At 35.8% G+C, this 22,213-nt stretch overlaps 1 protein-coding gene across 1 annotated transcript in view; it reads right to left on the reverse strand.

Moving 5' to 3' along the window:
• Nucleotides 1–22,213, reverse strand: part of OSTM1 (osteoclastogenesis associated transmembrane protein 1) — a 40,251-nt gene that overhangs the window by 11,163 nt on the left and 6,875 nt on the right. The window contains exon 3 of the mRNA XM_058734881.1: nucleotides 11,455–11,552. Within this exon, the coding sequence (XP_058590864.1) occupies nucleotides 11,455–11,552 (98 nt within the window). The remainder of the gene's footprint in view (nucleotides 1–11,454; nucleotides 11,553–22,213) is intronic.

Raw genomic sequence — 22,213 nt, forward strand, 5'->3', positions numbered from 1 at the left:
TTGACTCCAGGACGATGAGGATGATGATCAATTTGACCTTCACTTCCTGCCTGCACTACCCACCCATCTTTGCCCCACATTTTCCTTATGTAAACCTGGAAGTATTTTCAGCACTTTGGAGACAGTCTTTGGGATGCTAGTCGGCTGTCTTCTGGACATTGGCCTCATAGAAATAAATTCCTTTCCTGTTTCATCACCAGTCTCTCTGACTTTGGAATTTGTCAGCAGCAAATGGCCGACCCTGGTCTGTTTGGGACCCCCGGAGCCAGGTGCTCTTGTACCCCGGCTACACCACTCCTAAGCTGGCTCCCCTCTCCTTTTAAACACATGGGCGCGTGCACACACACACACCCTACCTATGAAACACTGGAGTTCTTTGGGGCCCCTTTATTATCACTATAGCTTCACTCATTCACATTTGGTCTCATGACTTTAAACACCATCTGTACCTGATCTGATGATGGCCAAATCTGTATCTCCAGCTCACACCTCTCCCGAGCTCCAAGTTCACATATAACGTTATTTGACATCTCAACTTAGGTGTTCAATAGCTATTTTGTATTAACTTGCTCAAAACAGAATTCTTAATCCTCAATCCCTTACAACCAGTCTTTCTAGTGGCCCCATCATACTCTCCGATACTCTAGGATAGTCCTGCTTCTTCTTCCCTCTCTGATCAGCCACCACAAATCTCAGGAATTACCCAATCTATCAGCAAGCCCTGTTAGATATACTTGCAAAATATATTCTGAACCAATCTGCGTTTCTCCAACATTACAGCCAGGACCCCAGTCCACACCATCTCTCTCTCCTGTGACAGCATCCTAAATAAGTTCCTCCTTTCCGTTCTTGCCCAGGTTCAACTGAGTTTCTCCACAGCGCAGCCAGAGTACTATTTTAACATGCAATTCATATCATGTCACATTCCTGCTTTAAATGGCTTCCCATTGTGCTCAGAATTCAGTCCATATTTCTTCCTTTGTTCTGCACAGCTCTACAAGATTTGGCCTCTGCCTATCTCCCCGTATCTCATTCACATATGCTCACTGTGCTCCAGCCAAACGGGCCTTCTTCTTATTCCTTGCACATACCAAGCTTATTCTCTCTCCCAAGGCCTTTATCCTTGCTTCTAAGGGAAGCATTCTTCCCATGGCTGACTCTATGTCAAAATTTAGATTGTCTCAAAATTCACCTACTCAGAGGTACTCCCTGCCCACCCTCTCTAAAGTAGCACATTACACCCCTTTCCAGGACTCAGTACTCTTAATGATCTCATTTCTTTGTTATTAGTCTTACCCCTACTAGGACATAGTTCAGAAGAACAGAAATCTTAGCTGTATTGTTTACTGCTCTATCCTCAGTGCCCAGAACACTACCTCCTGGCACATATCAGTGCCAATTAAATATTTGTTGAATGAATAAGTGAGTGCATAGTGCCTGCTTGAGGGCATTTCTGAAAGTCAAGCTATAGAAACCAAACTCTATATGGAGAGAGAGATTTCTTTCAGCCCTCCCAACCCGGTACAACCATCTTATCACACTGACCACATGAGCACATAAGAAAGTAAGATGAGCCTAACACTAGACATAAAAAGAAAACAAAATAAATTAAAAAAAAAAAAAAAAAGCAAATAAAGTGATTCTAAGTGCAAATTAAACCTAGACATCAGAATAAATGCCCTAATGAAAAAGAATTCATTCAGCATGTAGGAGAGAACTTTTAAAAATTAATTACAGCTCCAGGTATGAAATAAATGTCCATGAGTCCATATTGATATGAATAAATAAATGTGGAAGAAGTGGCAAATCTTCCTTACAGAAGATTTCTAAATAATTTAAGCAAACACTCACTCCTCCAGGACTTAGATCTTAATTTCCCCATCCCCATTCTTGTCACTTAGGAACTTGCTTCCAAAGAATAGAATATGGAAAGAGGAAGAAAAAGGTAACTTTGAGTTAAAGAGACCTAGAAAACACTACCCTGTCCAGGTGATCAAGATTAACATAATCAGGGATAAATCATGGTGACAGCACGTACCTCTGACAGGATGTGATGAGAAAGGCACTTCACTTCTGTAGTGTTCTTCCCCAAAACCCATAGTCCCAGTGTAACCATGAAAGAAACATCAGACAAACCCAAACTGGGGGACATTCTATAAAATATGTGGCCAGTACTCCTCACAATTATCAGTCATGAAAAACAGGGAAAGATTGAGAAACTGTCATAGACCACAAGAGCTAAGTGTGGTGTGATGGGAAATAGGTATTTGGCCTTTGTCTCCGGTTCCTGGCACTGGGATATCCCCAGTGATGAGAGCCTTTTGTATGCTAATGTATGACTGGTGGCTGGGCATCCCTACATAGCTTCAGGCTAAAGGCTGGTCACCAGAAAGACCAAAGCATGATTGGGTGTTGGAACTTTTAGCCCCACCTCTGACCTCTGAGGAGGGGAGAGGAGCTGGAGACTGAGTTAATCACCAGTAGCTGAGGTAATTAATCATGCCTACATAATGAAACCTTCACACACACACACACACACACACACACACACACACACCCCTCAATGTTACAAGAGCTTGCTTCTGGGTTGGTGCATACAGCGATGTGCTGGAAGAGTGGTATCCCCAGCAGGGCATGGTAGCCCTGCACACACACCCCTCCCTCACACCTTCACCTACACATCTCTTCCACTTGGGCTATTTCTGACTTGTATCCTCTGTAATAATCAGTAAACATAAGTAAAAAGTGTACCTGAGTTCTGTGAGTCATTTAGCAAATTACTGAACTTGAAAGGGGGCAAGTTGTGGGAACCCCTTGACTTTGTAGCCAAGTCGAACGCAAGGGTAGGTAACCTGGGCACTTTGTGATGGGCATCTGAAATAAGGGCTTCTTGTGAGACTGAGCCCTTAAATCTGTGGAGTCTGACATTAATTCCAGGTAGTATCAAAATCGAATTGTAGGACACCTAGTTGGTGTCAGAGAATCAGAGAATTAGTTGTTGGTGTGGGAAAATCACTACACACTGGACATCAGAAGCGTTGTGAGTAAAACTAACTCACTTAAGGAAACAGAACAACTAAATGCAATCTGGAAATCAGGATGGAGAAGGAAGGACTTTACTGGAGAAACTAGCGAACACAAACTCTAGTTTAGTTAGTGGTAATGCACCAATGTTGGTTCTTCAGTTGTGACAAATGTACTATAACAATAGTAGATGTTAACAGACTGGAAACTGAATGAGGGGTATATGGGAACATTCTGTACTATCTTTGTAATTTTGTTCTAAATCTACTATTATTCTAAAATTAAAACTTGAAAACTCTTTAAAAAGCAAATAATATGTCATCATATCTACAACTTATTTTTTTCCAACTTAATTTAAAATGCTTCAGCAAAAAAACTAAACATATCTGCACGTATATAAAGCAAATATGACAAAAAGTTGGTAATTGTTGAATCTAGATGATATGAGTCTTCATTGTAACACTCTTTCAACTTTTCTGTGAGTTTTAAATCTTTTCATAAGAAAAAGACTGAAAAAATAATGCATATCATTTGTCACATTTATCTGCAAAGATCTGAGATAAAATAAAATCAGCCTGCCTCTTGAAAAAAATAGAAGTCCTGAAAGGTAAAAGAGACTATATTAAAAATAATTGCTTTAAACTAGTATATACTTAGTAAAAGTGAGAGACTAAATATATGTGTAAAGAGATATTTACAAATAATATGGCATTTGATTTCTTTCATCTGTATTTCCCAATGTTTACCTACAATAGAATAAAGCAAATAACATAGCTTATTCTTGAAACAGTAAGAAAAACAGCACCTATTAGAGCAATAAAAATTCTTGAAAATTAAAAAATACCTCACAACAGAAGAAATTAATATAGAAGCAGTGAAAAGTAGAATGCAACACTGAGGATATAATTAGTGATTCAGACAAGGACCTCTCCTAGAACACAAAAAGAAAAGCCAGAGAGAGAGAGAGAGAGAGAGAGAGAAAGGGAGAAAGTGAGAAAGCTTACTTAAGAGAAAGAAGATAAGGGGCATGGAGGAACCAGACCCAAAAGATTCAGTATATCTGTAATAGGACTATTATAAGGAGAGAAAGGGCCAGATAGGGCAAAGTAAAAGAAAAACTAAGTAAAAATTACCTATAAATGAAAACAATTCAAATTGGCATTGATTTCTATCTGAAACACTAAAGATAAAGGAGAATAATTCATAGAGAACTGAGAAAAAAGAATTATGATTCTAGAATCGTAAACCTAGCCAAGCTATTACTCACATGTAAGGGAAACAAATGGACATTTTCAGACATGCAAACATTTAGAAAGTACATCTCCCATATCCTTCTAACACAATATATAAAGTAGTAGTCTAGTCAAACATCAAAACTCAAAAAAAAAAGGGAAAGATATAGAAAGGCCTGGAAAGGATAGCAAGCACAGAAACAGTAAAATATGAATAACTGCTAATAGAATGGTTATTGGGGCAGGTAAGGGGTTTTGAAAAAGATATATTTCAAATTTAATAAAAATGAGTTTTAAATTGCAGAGTATTTATATAAATTATGGGATATGGGATTCTATCTTGATCTAGGAAGACTATTGTAATAGAGAACTACAAATTCAAATATACTTCTTTAAAAAGTTAAAGAAAAACACTATGATGGCAGAATAGGATATATGAAATTTAAATTACAAATAGAGAAAAAGAAGTTGAGAAACAGGTCATTCCAATAAAAGTCAAGAAAAAGGAAAAAAAAACCAGAAAATAGAAAAATGGGTGGCAGGAATTAGACCTAAAATAATAGCACAATACATGTGAATTGGTCAAATTCCTCTATTAAAGACAGACTCTATATCAAATACAAAATAAAATCCATACATACATGCTACTTATATCAGAAATATTTCTTAATTATATAAAAAAGATTAAAAATGAAGAAATAAACAGAGATATAGGAAACATGCAAACAAAAAACAACAGGGGTGGCAACATTAGTGTTAAAGTAGAATTCAAGGCAAAAGCATTCAGTTGGATAAAGATAAATATCTTACATAAATATTTTATATATTTATAACAAAAATACAATCTAAAAAGACATCAAACTCATAAACCTTTATAATCCCTACAACACAGCAACAAAATAATAAAATTAATACTTTCACAAGCACAAGGTAAATTCATCCAAAATAAAATCACATGTAGAAACTCAGGGATAGCATACATAGACACATAGAAATTTAAGTAACAGAACCTGCCTGAGTTTCAGCAGGGCACTTGGTCACCTAGCTAGATATGGTTATTGACTACATTCTTATCAATGAGACAAAAACATAAATGACACGGGAATTTCTGTGAAACTTCCTGAAAAGGAAACTCCTTGCCCTTCACTTTCTTTCTTTTGCCATTCTCACAGGATTTAATGGGGTCCTGGCTGAAAGCCTCCTAAAACAACTCCTTAAACGAGGGGGGAGCACAAAGGGACAAGAAACATAGGTCCCAGAATCACCCTGTGGAATACAGCTGCCTATCGTCTACCTGTGGACCATTTCATTCTCTTATTTGTGATAGTTATTTGAGGTCTCTGTTATGGGACCTTTGCTTATAATCTTCATAATATACTAACAAATTTGACCTAAAAGTAAATAAACAAATAAGTAAAAAAAATCACTTTGCATCCTATACACATATTCTTTTCAAATGCCCATAAAACATTTTTTAAAGGTTTTTAATAACTGATTATTATATTACAAAGATATCTCAATTAGTTCCAAAATGTACATAGGCTATACTTACTGGTCACAATTTTAATGAAACTTGAGATGTACAAATGCAAATAAACCAAAGAAATCACGTCACTCCTATTAAAAAAAATAATTTTTTTTTTTAACGTTTATTTATTTTTGAGACAGAAAGAGACAGAGAGAGAGGGAGACACAGAATCTGAAACAGGCTCCAGGCTCTGAGTGGTCAGCACAGAGCTCGACGCGGGGCTCGAACTCACAGACCGTGAGATCATGACCTGAGCCGAAGTCGGACGTTTAACCGACCGAGACACCCAGGCGCCCCCAAAAAAATAATCTTCCAAAGAACTCTTAAGTCAAAGAACAAATCAAAACTAAAATTAGAAATAAAAAGCACGGGGCGCCTGGGTGGCGCAGTCGGTTAAGCGTCCGACTTCAGCCAGGTCACGATCTCGCGGTCCGTGAGTTCGAGCCCCGCGTCAGGCTCTGGGCTGATGGCTCGGAGCCTGGAGCCTGTTTCCGATTCTGTGTCTCCCTCTCTCTCTGCCCCTCCCCCGTTCATGCTCTGTCTCTCTCTGTCCCAAAAATAAATAAAAAACGTTGAAAAAAAAAAAAAAAAAAAAAAGAAATAAAAAGCAAATACAATGCCTTTATATGAGAATCTTATTATTGGAAAGACCAAAGTTATAAACTTACAATCTTTTATTTTATTATTATGATTTTATTAAAATCTTTTAAATTATTTTATTGTTGAGCAAAAAAAAAGCTAGAAATACATTGACCATTCAATTCAAAGAACTAGAAAAATGACAAAATTAACCAGAAAATATAGGAGGAACTAATAAATGCAAAAGCAAATATAAACACATTAAAAAAAAAACAAACCAGAAACCAATAAATAAAACCAAACACAGGTTTTCAGAATGATCAACAAAAATGAACATACCTTTAACAAGCCTAAAGAAAACTCAAGGGGAAAACACACAAAACAGCATTTGGAATAAGAAAGGGAATGTAGCTATATATATGATAGAAATTTTAAGGAGTAATCTGTTACTAAATGCAACATGTTATCCTGGAATGGATCCTTAAACAGAAAAAAGGACATTAGTGGGAAAAATGGTGAAATCAATAAAGTCTGGCATTTAGTTAATAGCTATGTACCAACATTGATTTCTTAGTTTTTTTTTTAAAAATTTTTTTTCAACGTTTTTTATTTATTTTTGGGACAGAGAGAGACAGAGCATGAACGGGGGAGGGGCAGAGAGAGAGGGAGACACAGAATCAGAAACAGGCTCCAGGCTCCGAGCCATCAGCCCAGAGCCTGACGCGGGGCTCGAACTCACGGACCGCGAGATCGTGACCTGGCTGAAGTCGGACGCTTAACCGACTGCGCCACCCAGGCGCCCCTTGATTTCTTAGTTTTGACAAATATACCATGGTAACATAGGGTTAACATTTGGGGAAACTGGGTCAGGAATATACAGGAATTCTTTGCATTACCGATGCAACTTTTCTGTAAATCTAAAATCATTCCAAAATAAAACATTTTAAAAGAAAGTAACCACCGAAAATCTGGAGCGGGGGAAGAAAAGATATCATTCACAATGGCACCAAAAATAATATAATACCTTGGAATAAACTTCCGAAATGTATAACACCTATATGAAATTTAAATAAATCAGTAAAACTACTAGAGGGCATGAAAAAAATAGAGAATAAAGGTGGTTGCCAGAGGCTAGAGGAGGAAGACATGGAGAATCATTGCTTAATGGGTACAGACCTGCAGTTCGAAAAACTTCTAGAGATGGTTGGTGGTGATATTTGCACAACAATGTGAGTGTACACTTAAAAATGATAACATGGTAAATTTTATATTCTATTTTACCATAATAAAAAAAATAGATAATATACCATATTCCTAGATAGGAAAGCTCAGTACCATAAACATGTCAATTCTTTCCAAGTGATGAATCTAAAATGTAATGTAATTGTAATAAAATCACAAAATGATTGATTTTTTAAACTTGGTTCTATAATTCATTTCATGGATTTATTTAGCTAACTGGGACAGTTCAGAAGCCATCAGGAAAAACTAATGACCTATGCCTCGCATCTCACACCAAAATAAATTTCAGCTAGAGATAAGATGTTTTAAACACAGAAAATGAAACCATAAAATTACTAAATCACAGCAATTTAAAAAATTATCTCAAAGTGGGAAAATCCTTCTAATGTGACATCAAGTCTACAAGCTATTACAATTTTTTGATAAATCTGATAATATAAAAATTAAAATTTTCTTTGTAACAAAAAGGAAAACACAATAAAAAAAACCCAACAAACTAGGATAAAACATTTGCAACTAACATCCCAGCAAAATGCTAATTTTCCTAAAACATTCATCAGAACACTAGTCTCTTAAACCAAAGAGTAACTAACTGGTCAAATAGACTTGGTAAACACTGTACACAAAAATTACCATTTGGTCAACATAGTATTGGAAGCCTTAGCCTCTGCAATCAGACAACACAAAGAAATAAAAGGCATCCAAATCGGCCAGGAGGAGGGCAAACTTTCACTCTTCACAGATGACATGATACTCTATATGGAAAACCCAAACGATCCACCAAAAAATTGCTAGAACTGATTCGTGAATTCGGCAAAGTTTCAGGATATAAAATCAATGCACAGAAATCGGTTGCATTCCTATTCACCAACAATGAAGCAACAGAAAGAGAAATCAAGGAATCAATCCCATTTACAGTTGCACCAAAAACCATAAAAACCTAGGAATAAATCTAACCAAAGAGGTGTAAAATCTATACTCTGAAAACTATAGAAAGCTTATGAAAGAAACTGAAGAAGACACAAAAAAATGAAAAAAGATTCCATGCTCCTGGATAGAAAGAACAAATATTGTTAAAATGTCAATACTACCCAAAGCAATCTACATATTCAACACAATCACTATCAAAATAACAACAGCATTCTTCATAGAGCTAGAACAAACAATCCCAAAATTTGTATGGAACCAGAAAAGACCCCGAATAACCAAAGCGATCTTGAAAAAGAAAACCAAAGCAGGAGGCATCACAATCCCAGACTTCAAGCTATACTACAAAGCTGTCATCATCAAGACAGTATGGTACTGGCACAAGAACAGATACTCAGATCAACGGAACAGAATACAGAACCCAGAAATGGACCCACAAATGTATGGCCAACTAATCTTTGACAAAGCAGGAAAGAATATCCAATGGAATAAAAACAGTCTCTTCAGCAAGTGGTGCTGGGAAAACTGGACAGCAACATGCAGAAGAATGAACCTGGACCGCTTTCTTACACCATACACAAAAATAAACTTAAAATGGATGAAAGACCTAAATGTAAGACAGGTAGCCATCCAAATACTCGAGGAGAAAGCAGGCAAAAACCTCTTTGATCTTGGCCGCAGCAACTTCTTACTCAACATGTCTCTGGAGGCAAGGGAAACAAAAGCAAATAAAACTACCGGGACCTCATCAAAATAAAAAGCTTCTGCACAGCGAAGGAAACAATCAGCAAAACTAAAAGGCAACTGACAGAATGGGAGAAGATATCTGCAAATGACATATCAGATAAAGGGTTAGTATCCAAAATCTATAAAGAATTTATCAAACTCAATACCCAAAAAACAGACAATCCAGTGAAGAAATGGGCAAAAGACATGAATAGACACTTCTCCAAAGAAGACATCCAGATGGCTAACAGACACATGAAAAAATGCTCAACATCACTCATCATCAGGGAAATACAAAGCAAAACCACAATGAGATACCACCTTACACCTGTCAGAATGGCTAACATTAACAACTCAGGCAACAACAGATGCTGGCAAGGATGCGAAGAAAGAGGATCTCTTTTGCATTGTTGGTGGGAATGCAAGCTGGTGCAGCTACTCTGAAAAACAGGATGGAGGTTCCTCAAAAAATTAAAAATAGAACTACCCTACGACCCAGCAATTGCACTACTAGGTATGTATCCAAGGGATACAGGTGTGCTGTTTCGAAGAGACATATGCACCCCAATGTTTATAGCAGTACTATCAACAATAGCCAAAGTATGGAAAGAGCCCAAATGTCCATCGATGGATGAATGGATAAAGAAGATGTGGTATATATATACAATGGAGTATTACCCAGCAATCAAAAAGAATGAAATCTTGCCACTTGCAACTACATGGATGGAACTAGAGGGTATTATGCTAAGCAAAATTAGTCAGAGAAAGACAAATATCATATGACTTCACTCATAAGAGGACTTTAAGAGACAAAACAGATGAACATAAGGCAAGGGAAACAAAATATGAAAACAGGGAGGGGGACAAAACATAAGAGACTCTGAAATATGGAGAACAAACTCCAGGGTTACTGGAGGAGTTGTGGGAGGGGGGATGGGCTAAATGGGTAAGGGGCATTAAGGAATCTACTCCTGAAATCATTGTTGCACTATATGCTAATTTGGATGTAAATTAAAAAAAATAAAATTAAAAAAAATTACCATTTGGAATTCTACAACATACATTAATTAGTCCACTAACGTTCTAAAGTCCTGTAGTAAAGCATTTCCCAACCTTATTAGAACACTCACTAAACCTTTTTTTATAGGCCATGTATTAATCACACTTTGCAGAATATATTTTGGGAACTGCTTATCTAATAGTTCTTATTCTCATGGAAATTCATAATTCTGTGTTATCACATTTATTAAAGAGGAATCATATATACCTATATACTAAACATGTTTACATCTATTTGTGGGGATTACTTACCTGCTAAGCAAATTTCAAACCTAGGATTTTATCAGAGTTCTAACGTCACCCCTTACCACCACCAGGAAAGTTCCAATACCAACAGTCAAGGGTCAGAGGTGGAGAAAACAAAACCAATAAGGGCAGGTTTCTTTTTTTTTTTAATATTTTATTTTTTGGGGCACCTGGGTAGCTCAGTCAGTTAAGCTTCCGATTCTTGAGTTCAGCTCAGATCATGTTCTCACGGTCATGAGATCAAGCTCCCCATCACTTGCTCTCTCAAAAAAAAAAAAAAGTAAGTACTCTCTATACCCAATGTGGGGCTTGAATTCACAACCCTGAGATCAAGAGTCACAAGCTCTAGCAACCCAGCCAGGAGCCCTAAGGGTAGGTTTCTTAAAGGGTACCTTTTACATTATAATTCAATATTCAAAGCTACTTTACTAAACAGTGCCTTTAAAAGTAGGTAAAATATATTTCAGCAAATATTAAGGCAAAGAATAAGCTGCCTGTAGACAGAATCATATACTGCATTACATAATACCTTTTGCATAAACAAAGTCAAGGTAAATTACTGTCAGAACAACATCGTGTTTTAATTAAACAATGACAGACCTAAGTTATTGTGTTCCATACTCAGTGTCTCATTGGATCTTCACTACAAAATACTTGAAGGCAGGCAGGATAAATTTTGCTGTTCCCACCTTACAAGTAAGAAAACTAAAGTTTTGATGATTTGCCTAAAGGCTAGTAATGTAAGAGTTTAGCAGATATCCAGGTCCACTTACTCTTCTACATTGTATGTCTAGATAAATATCAATAATTAATGGTAAAACATTTTTAAAATTATTTATTACTCATTTGTACAAGGCATCATTTTAATTTCAAGTATCATATATAAAATACCTGAAGGTTATGCTCAAAGCAGGTCAAAGTGTGATTAAATAGACTGAGGAAATATAGCGTGCTATTTGACAATTCTTCACTTGTGTTCGTTAAACAATCTGTCAAACAAACAAAAACGTATATTAATATATCTCAAGCAACAATTACAAACTGTCATTTATCTCTCAAGCTATCATCTTCTGTTTCAAACTATAGTAATTCTTTATTCAAACAAGCATTATGTGTTCCACATACATGAAGCTTACCCCTTTTAGTTTCTAAAAGATATTTTTTCATATCATAAACATTTTCACAAAAATCTTAATCACATATTCTCCTCTCGCTATAAAAACAATATACCAGAGTAACTGTAGCTTAGTTGGTTAAGTGTCTGACTCTTGGTTTTGGCTCAGGTCATGATCTCACGGTTTCGTGGGTTGGAGCCCTACATCAGGCTCTGTGCTGACAGCACTGCAGAGCCTGCTTGGGATTCTCTCTCTCCCTCTCTCTGCCCCACCCCCCACCCACACTGTCTCTTTTTCAAAATAAACTTTAAAAATTAAAAAAAAAAAAACACTACATCAAATAAAATTTAAATTGATTTTTGATAGGTTACAAAGTCTTAATCGTGAACATCAGTTATCAAATACTGACTTAAGCGCACTTAGTGCTGTGTAGGCATAAAGACTGTGTATCCTACATTCATTTAATCTAAATTCATATGCTTTTTGATCCTGTTTTGTGCCAAATACAGTAGTTCTGTGTCTCTTCCATCTTCACTAGTGAGTCATTTACTGCATCTAACAGGATCAACCTTTTAAAATTTGCTCTTTTGGACTGGATATTGTATGTAAGCAATGAATCACAGGAATCTACCCCCAAAACCAAGAGCACACTGTATACAGTGTATGTTAGCCACCTTGACAATAAATTATATTTAAAAATAAATAAATAAAATTTTGAACAATAAAATAAAATAATATAAAAAATAAAATAAACTTTGTTCTTTTGGAGCACCTGGGTGGCTCAGTTGAGTCATGTTGAGCACCTGACTCTTGATTTCGGCTCAGGTCATGGTCTCAAGATTTGTATGATCGAGCCATGTGTCAGGCTCTGAGCTGGCAGCACAAAGCATGCTTGGGATTCTCTCTCTACCTCTCTGTATGCTCCTGCCCTGCTCATGCACACATGCTCTCTCTCTCAAAATAAATAAACACTTAAAAATAAATAAACCTTAAAAATAAATACATAAATAAATAAATTTGGTCTTTCAAATCTATTGTGAGTTATGGGAACAGAGAAACTAGCTGGTAAGAATTTTGCCTAAAAAATACTGATAAAGGGGCTTCAAGTAAAGTCTGGAAACAAAGATAATTATTTTACGTGTTTTTTTAAAATCTAAAATAAATGATATTCCTCCGCAACTTAATACTCTTACTTAACATTAGCTCGAGTTCATTCCTTTCGCTTTCCATGTATCTAGGTTGTAGGTTTGAGTGCCTGGCTCTATATCCTGAAACTTGTGGCCAGCCATTTCAATCTCACTCTCTGAGAATCCTTGCCCTCTTTACATTCCACACACTCACAAACATTTCCAACCCTAGACAACCTCCGTTTACTTCCTCTACTCCCAATTCTGTTTTGTAGCACACTATTATAGAAAATCTTAAGGTTATATTAAGGGGCTCAATTCTAAATTCTAGTCATAGGGCCACAAAAACTTCTTATAGGCACCCTACCAATTATTCTACAATGGATGTTCCAAATATTTTCTATTCTCTAGTACCTACTCCATGCTACTCTTGTCCTCCTTGATTTCAACTGATAGCTATATATTATACCCACTCAGGGCCATCTAATATGATGTCTCTCAACTGAGAGTGGAGAGACAGGATAGGAAGCTATTGCAATTATCCAGCAGGTAGCAATGCAAACAGAAAGAATTCAATGGATAAGAGATAAACTGAACAGGTAGTGAAGGGTACTGGAATACAGTCACCTCAAAATATGCCTCTGGGGCATATAGATTATTTTGAGCTAAAGGTCACTGATAACCAACAGAAGCAGGAAAAAAAAGCTCTAAAAACAGGGAACATGTTATGTTTTATAAATGAAATTTACATTTGGAGGGAAATTTCCATTTGTAAAATGTCTCCCTCAGGGTGTAAGGAAGAGGAGGACTCTTAACAACACTTACCAATGCAGAAGGCTCTGATGTAAATCTGCATTAATAACCTGGTTTACCATACCTTTTCTGGTTCTCAGAACTTGCCTCCTCCACTCAGAAGTCCAAAACCTGTTTTCTTTTGATTAACCTAACATGATATAGAAGCCCAAATTCTAACCATCCCTTTGGATTACTTCCATATGTTAGTCCCATTATGGGGTGTTCCCATGTGTCCATGTGCAAAACACATGTTAATAAACCCTTGTTTTTCTCTTCTTAACGTGTTCTCACCTGATCTAATCTACAAAGTTCTAGCAAGAGAACTTAAAATGGGAAAAGAGGTTTTTTCGCTCCCCTACAAGAGACACTAGTGTATCACACACCATGATATATGCATGTACTGTAATTCTTATAATATTAAGAGGCAAGCACTATCATTATCTCCATTTTCTAAATAAGGAACAGAGGTTTAGAGGAATTAAGGAAGTTGCCTATGGCTACGAAACTGGTAAGTAATGACCTGAAATTTCTACTCAGTCTGATTCCTGAGACTGCATTTTCAAATACTGTGAAATTAATAAAATATTCACATCTACATTCTAAACCATTAAAGTTCAATACTGGGAATCAACAAATATAGGCCACTGCTCCTCCTTGCATAAGGAATAGATATCTTACACCACGCAGGGATTCAGGCAGTGACTACCAACTGATCAGTTTAGGCAACTGTGATGAACGGAAAATCTGCTGAACAGGGCAGCAACCAGCACTCTAAAAAACTCCTTTGTGCAAATTAGAAAAACATCCCCTCTGGGCAGATAGATTACAAAATGGCACACTCCTGCCTCCAGAAGCTGAGCTGGAATTAAGCCCCATTCACCGCCTCATCCCCTAGTGCAGGGCTTGGTGTGCACCTGGTATACATGAGGCCCTGCTACTGAACCTAATCCTGGAGTCTTTGCCTCTCTGAACTCCTACACTCTACATTCTCTGCATCTTTATCTTCTCAAGAATGTAAGCCCCATTCTGACTGTTCACCTTATCATTTAAAAATCTGAGGGATCCCTTCACAAATTAGGAAACAGCCAGAGAAATAAAGTAATATACTGAAGATCATACATCGAGTTAGTAAGGCACTGCGATACAAAATATTCTTTCAAACTTTTAATTAAGCATTCTCTTAATTATACCACTCTTTCTTTACTACTTAAAAATGTTACTCCATCTGTCAGCTTTCAAAAGGTTCACACACTAAATTCTTTTTTAAACAAATATAACTTAAACCTCTCTTAATCCTGGTTTAGTGTCATCACAAAATCCTTTTATGCATGAGGCAGTATATATACAAAACACACAACTACAAACATGCAGAATGTATTGGCCCAAGAGATTAAAACAGGTTTTCAGTTTTTGTAGTTGACATTTTGCAGGGAGCAGAGGGAATACAATTTCACCCATAGCAAATGCACATCTGTGTTAATGAGCCATGTCGTGGCACTTGACACACACATTAGAGGGATAAATGGGGGGGGGGGGGGGTCCCTGTACTGCCTACAAAAACAGTAGAAAGCACACGAATATGAGAGAGCAGTGGCAATTTCTTCGATACAAAGTACATAACTGAAATAATTTTTATTAAAAAGTAATTTATAGGATAATTACGGAAAATAACAACAAATGAAAAAATAATTTATAAAGGAAGCTTCTCTGAACAAAAGAACTTGATCTCTTCTATTTTACTGACAGCCATTCCTTTTCATTTAAAATAACATGAAAATTAAACTAAAAGCTAATACAGACTGGTCATCTTGTTAAGTACCACATTAATGCAGTACCATCAAAATTTTTTCAATGATCATTAGACAGTGGTATTATAAAGCACAAAGGAGTTCATTCATACAATAGGGTTAAAAATGTCTTAATTATTAAAGAGCCCTGACTTTCTGATTTAAAATAAAGGAGCTCCAGTAAAATTTCTCTTTTGTGCTTTTGTAGGAATTGGAAGCATAATGTTATAAGCAGTGAGAAGCTATGTATTTTATAAATTAGCAAGTTAGGGAATATTAGTAATAATAAAACTTCCTATAAGCACCAAGTGAAGTGGTTATTATGAATTTTCCACATCTCAGATGATCAATGCAGCCTCATCAAGGACAGATTAGCATAGCTTCTTTCTTAGTGAGGGCTCAAAGCATCAGCTCAAGAGGCATTCTTAAAGGTATGGAGGATTCAAGTTAAGATACAGAGACCTAAATCATCATGACAGAAATTATTACGCACCTTTAGATAAAATATTTGGCATCCATTAGGCATTTGTATAAAGATCTCTGCTGTTTTACAAAACTAGTTTTATAGAGAACAGAGACAATTACCAATTTCTGAAAAATAGGGCAAGCTTCAGAAAATATAGTATAAACTCCTAGAACTTTGTGCCTCAATAACGTAATTAAGTTTTAAGTATGAAAACAAAGACATTTTAAATTGTAAGATACAAAATAAGTGAGTCTAATGCTTAGCAAATTACCATGTAGATAAAATATGTAAAAGAGGGGTTCTGGTTAACTGACCTCTGATAACCATGAAGTTTTATTATTGACTCTTAAACAATTAAGACATGGTAAGTGAAGGGTGATAGAATATGCCATTCCAAAATATGCCTCTTTGCCATAAGGATTATTTTGAGCTAAAGTCACTTGAAAAATAGCAAATGCAGAGAGCTTTCTGTGAACTGCCCTTAACTGCCTAAAGACAAATCTTCCAAAAGAAACTCAACTGGCATAAATCCCTTCCCTGGGAATTTCATCAACTAGTTAAGACTGACTGTTATCACAGGAAAGGAGACCGATGGAGCAGAATCCAGAGTCCAGAAATAAACCCCAGCATATACAGTCAACTATGAGCTTAATTCATAGAGAAGAATGGTGGTTGCCAGGGGCTAGAGGAAATAGGGAGATGTTAGTCAAAGGATACAAACCTCCAGTTATAAGATGAGTAAGTTCTAGGAATCTAGTGTACAGCATGGTGAGTATAGTTAACAGCACTGTCATATATTTACATACCTGAAAAGTTGCTAAGAGAGCAAATCTTAAACATTCTCACCACAAAAAAGAAATGATAATTATGTGACATGTTGGAGGTACTACCTAAACCATGGTGGTAATCATTTTCCAATATATATCAAATCAATACACTGTACCTCTTAAACTTATATCTCAATTGTATGTCAATAAATTGAACAAGAAAAAAGAAAAAACAAAGAACCAAAACACTTTATCATAAAACAATCAATGGTCTCATCAAAGTTTGTGACCCTGGTAATTATTCAACGGTCATATGCATAGGATAACTAAGAAGCATGTTGATAACAAGGCTATTCCTATATCAACAATATACTTCTGATAACTGCTGTAAAATTCTGTACAGGAGAGGGGTGCCTGGGTGGCTCAGGTATGATCTCACAGTTCGTGATACCAAGCCCCATGTTGGGCTCTGTGCAGACAGTGCAGAGCCTGCTTGGGACTCTCTCTCTCCCTCTCTTTCTCTGTCCCTCCCCTGATTGTGCACGTGCTCGCTCTCTCGCTCTCGCTCTCACTCTCTCTCTCCCCCTCCCACTCTCTGAAAATACTTAAAAAAAAGAGAAATATTTAAAATTCTGTAGACAAGAAATTTTGATATATTTCCTTTACTACTTAGCAGACATTCTCCACAAGAACTAGTTTCCATGTTATATGTAATGTGAAATGTAAGAGCTGAGCTCTTAACACTTTGAGTCTCCATCTGTTTCCAAAACCATCTTTCCTACCAAGACTAATATCATTCAAAGACATAGCAATTCTAAAGATAAAAGAGATGGGAGTGGTACATGGATGACACTCTATTTTTAATTGGGTTTCTAGTATTCCTTTCATCAACTAATAACTGCAGAGACTTGGTGTCAACCTGAGCTAGATCAAGTAGAAAGGAAAGGTGGGTTTTGGCAGTGTATTAATTTTAATAACATTTTTAAAACAATATTTTAGCTTTTACATTTTTACATTTTAATAAGATTTTATAATTTTTTATTTTTGTATTTTAAATAACATTCTTTTTAAAAAATAGCCTCTTAAATTCACTTAAAAAGATTTTTACCTATATAATTATTACAGTTTTGCATTTGCTAACAGAGAAGTTGGGGAAAAAATAGTCATTTTATATCAAAAGATACATCCCTACAAAATGGATCATATACTGGTTTAAGTTTCCATTAAAAACAAAATTTTAAAACACATCAGTAGCTTTTGCTTATTCTTTGTAATTTTTTTCCTTCCTTTTTTACCTTTTAGGTGCTAGACTAAATAGACTCCACATTATTCACCATTAAAGATCCCTACTACTGGCCTCACCTATAAGGGGTATATTTGCAAATTTAATAACTAGATCATCAAAAAAAAGTAATGGAAACAAATGGATTAGTGGCTTAAGTTTAGTAATTTCACACAAATTCTGAGAAAACTGAGCAGTCTTTTTTTTTTTGTATTTAAATAAAAAGGTAAATAATCCAGAAAAAATTTTTGAAAATTTATATTGTGATTTTTATGTATATACTGTAGAGGAGAAAAATAATTTTCCCTCTATTCTTCTAAGTTCTCAGCTGAGGCTCCTGTAACAAAAGACAGATAACAGGAGAAAAACAAACAAATTTATTAACTTGTATCTCTCACATATACATGGCAAACATGAGTAACTCAAAGAGATGGCTTAGAATGCAGGCTTAAATGCCACCTTCAGCTAAAAACAAAGTAAGAAGAGTATGAGGGAGACCAGTTATGAGGAAGTGACCAGAAGAATCATGGTAAACAAGTGTAAGGTTTGCTATGCAGATACATGTCCCTGTCTTCTCCATTTTTAATATTCTCTTGTGAGTTGGAGTCATCATTTTCTTGGTACAGAGAAGGAAATACTCTTACAAATGGAGATTTCCTTTATAAATATAAATTTCCCTTGTAAAATGGTTACTTCTACTCTGTCTTCAGAGCTTCTCCTGTGTCTGCTGTTTATCAAAATAATTAGCTCAAAATAATCCTTTGCCAGAGGTATATTTTGGGGTGGCATATTCTGGTCTCCTACAATGCAAAATTACAACATCCAGGCAAACTTCTGACCAGGCAATCCCTTTAAAATTATAACATGTCTGTTGTCTTCCATTTATTAAAAGAGTAAACACCCCTTGTACTCTTTTACATATTTTTAAAGGTCAATGATTTAAAAAACAATGACTGGGTAGGTAGGTAGGTAGATTTTCTTTCAAGTGAACAAGTAAATGGAAGACTTTATTATCATTCACTAAGAAAATAAAAGAGTAAAGATCCCATGAAATTAGTGTTTTAACATATCTGCTTGCTAGAGATGCAATTTCATGAGAACCTGATGCTGGACCATTGCTGAACAGCAACATTTTTCTATAAAATGTGCAACTCTGGTGCCTTCTTAGTGCACTGGATGGTGCATCAGTCTCATGGAAAATGTGCAACTTTATTAAAAATTTTTTTCACATTATCTAGTTTTATTTTACGTAGTATTACTTGTTCTTTATAGTATTTTACATTTATATTTGTAGTAAAAGATTAGGCTTTCCATAATATCAAGCACGTATATAGCATAAATGTTAAACTTTTGTGGGCTAATTAAAATATATTTGCATTTTGGGGCGCCTGGGTGGCGCAGTCGGTTAAGCGTCCGACTTCAGCCAGGTCACGATCTCATGGTCCGTGAGTTCGAGCCCCGCGTCAGGCTCTGGGCTGATGGCTCAGAGCCTGGAGCCTGTATCCGATTCTGTGTCTCCCTCTCTCTCTGTCCCTCCCCCGTTCATGCTCTGTCTCTCTCTGTCCCAAAAAAATAAAATAAACGTTGAAAAAAAAATATATATATATATATTTGCATTTCTTAGAGATTGTGCAATGAATCTGTCAAGCACTACTTTAAAAAACTAAATTAGGGGGGCACCTGGGTGGCGCAGTCGGTTAAGCGGCCGACTTCAGCCAGGTCACGATCTCACGGTCCGTGAGTTCAAGCCCCGCGTCGGGCTCTGTGCTGACAGCTCGGAGCCTGGAGCCTGTTTCCGATTCTGTGTCTCCCTCTCTCTCTGCCCCTCCCCCGTTCATGCTCTGTCTCTCTCTGTCCCAAAAATAAAAAAAATAAAAAAAAAAAACAAACTAAATTAGGCATTAACTCATAAACACCATCTATTCAGATGAACAATCTTCAAGCCTTTTGAATTTAGTTCTAGGCTCTGGATCTGCAGTTCATCTATACTCTCTGAGCCCTCACTCTACCTCATAAGGCTTATTGTGAAGCTCAAATGAGACAAGGGCTACAAAATTGAGAAATTTTATTTATTTATCTATCCATCTATTTATTTAATTTATTTCTAAGATTTTATTTTTAAGTAAATGTCTACACCTGATGTGGAGCTTGAACTTAAAACCCCGAGATCAAGAGTCACATGCTCTACCAACTGAGCCAGCCAGGCGCCCTGAGAAATACTAACCGCTAATTTGTTGCTCAACTTCTTTAACTCCTCATTTTTTCTTTCCTTCCTATTTCTTCCTCACTACTTTGTAAGAGAAGATTATGCTGCTCAAGTAAGAATGCTTTATTAAATTTTGGTAAAAAATTTGAAGTTATTTGAACAATTCCTTAAAATTTTCAGAAAATGTTCACATTATCTTTATTAAATACATTTGCAAAGAGCATAATTAGAAGAGTTTCCAGGTAATTTTGGTAGAGATTATTCAATTCTAGTTAAGATGATTATTTTAGAATGTCCAAGAGAAAACAGTTGAGGGAGTACATATTTATAGAACTACTTTATTTCCACTTAAAATACAGAATGTAAGTTACAATGAAACTTTAAAATGTGAATGAAAAATGAATGGAAGATAATTTTTTTAATACATAATGCTAAAAAAGACTGACTACATCTAACATATAAATACCCTAAATTTGGACATTCTGTTAAAATTAAAAAAAAATTTTTATTACGTTTATTTATTTTTGAGAGGCAGAGAGAGACAGAACATGAGTCGGGGAGGGGCAGAGAGAGAGGGAGACAGAATCAGAAGCAGACTCCAGGTCCTGAACTGTCAGCACAGGGCCCAACGTGGGGCTCGAACTCACGAACCATGAGATAATGACCTGAGCCGAAGCCGGATGTTCAAAGGACTGAGCCACCCAGGCGCCCCTCTGATAAAATTTTTAAATGTATTTTTGAATAGGTATTAAACACATATGGCATAAAATCTAAAGGGTACAAATATAAGTACAATGCAAACTAAGTCTTCTTAGTTTCCTAATTCCTCAAAAGATGTCACACTTCTCTGCACCTTGCTTCTTTCACCTGACCATATGTCTTGGCCAAATTTTAATTAGGAGGTAAGCATTTCACTTGTTCAAAAGAAGTTTACTTAAGGAATATTTACAAGATAGGAAGGTCACAGGAAAACAAAGGTATCCTAAGAATTTATTCTAAAGAGTTTTATAACTACCATATTAAGTAAATATGAAGCAAAATGTTTTGTTTCTTAATTAACTGGAGAAGAAAGCTGCTTTGCATTAGTGAAGTCTTTGTCACAAAATATCCTTTTTGTTACAAAATATCTTTTAAACAAAAGATGCTTTGCCTCTCAAGTATAAAAATTAAGTCATACCATTCAAAAGAATTGAAATCCAATACGTATCCCATTTACTCTAATTTTAAATTACTTATAATTAACATATTTTTTATATTAATGGATTTTTTAAGGTTTTAAGAATACTTAAAAACAATTCTCCTATACAGGTTAAGCAAACTCTGTTCAATCATTTTGAATACCAACTGTATATAAATTCTGTTCAATCATATTTATACTAGAAACTTTTACACTAAAAAAGTAAAGCTTTTGCTTTAAAAAAGGCTGTCAGCCAAGTCTCTGTTCAAATTACCAGAAAATCTGAATTAACAGAGACAAAGAGAGTCAATAAAAAGGAAAAAAACTTAGCAGGGGTCTTTTTGCCATTTACAGTTTTTCTCATATGAACTAAACAAAGAGACAAGTCCTTAGAAAAGTTAAACTCATTAATGACTTACATACAGGTACACAGATTTTAAATCCTATGGATTTCCCCTGCCCATGCCCTACTTTGTGTTTTCTCTGCTTCTTGCCTAAACTATTATAATAACTTTCTCACTGGTCTCTCTCTTCCTCTTCCAATGGGATTCCACAAAAAGAAAAAATAAAGGGTCTTTGTAGAAAAAAAAAAAAAAAAAAGCTACAGATAGTGACTGTACTTACCATGGTGAGCACTGAGTAATGTATAGAATTGTCGAATCACTAAGTTGCACCCCTGAAACTAACATAACATTGTAGGTCAACTATACTTGAATAATAATAATTTTAATGAAATAAAGAAAACAAAACAAAAACAGCTTGGAAAGTCCTAGGTTAAATGTTAAAAAAATTTTTTTAACCTATAGTAGTCCTTACTGCCTTTAATATTCCATGTGTACTGTGAATGCCCAACATACTATAGTATATAACCATTTCTTAATGTACTGGTGACAAACTACTGCGTCAGTCAAGGTCCTACTTTCCTTTT

The sequence above is a fragment of the Neofelis nebulosa genome, chromosome 6 (genome assembly GCF_028018385.1).
Source record: "Neofelis nebulosa isolate mNeoNeb1 chromosome 6, mNeoNeb1.pri, whole genome shotgun sequence".
Classification (NCBI taxonomy): Eukaryota; Metazoa; Chordata; class Mammalia; order Carnivora; family Felidae; genus Neofelis; species Neofelis nebulosa.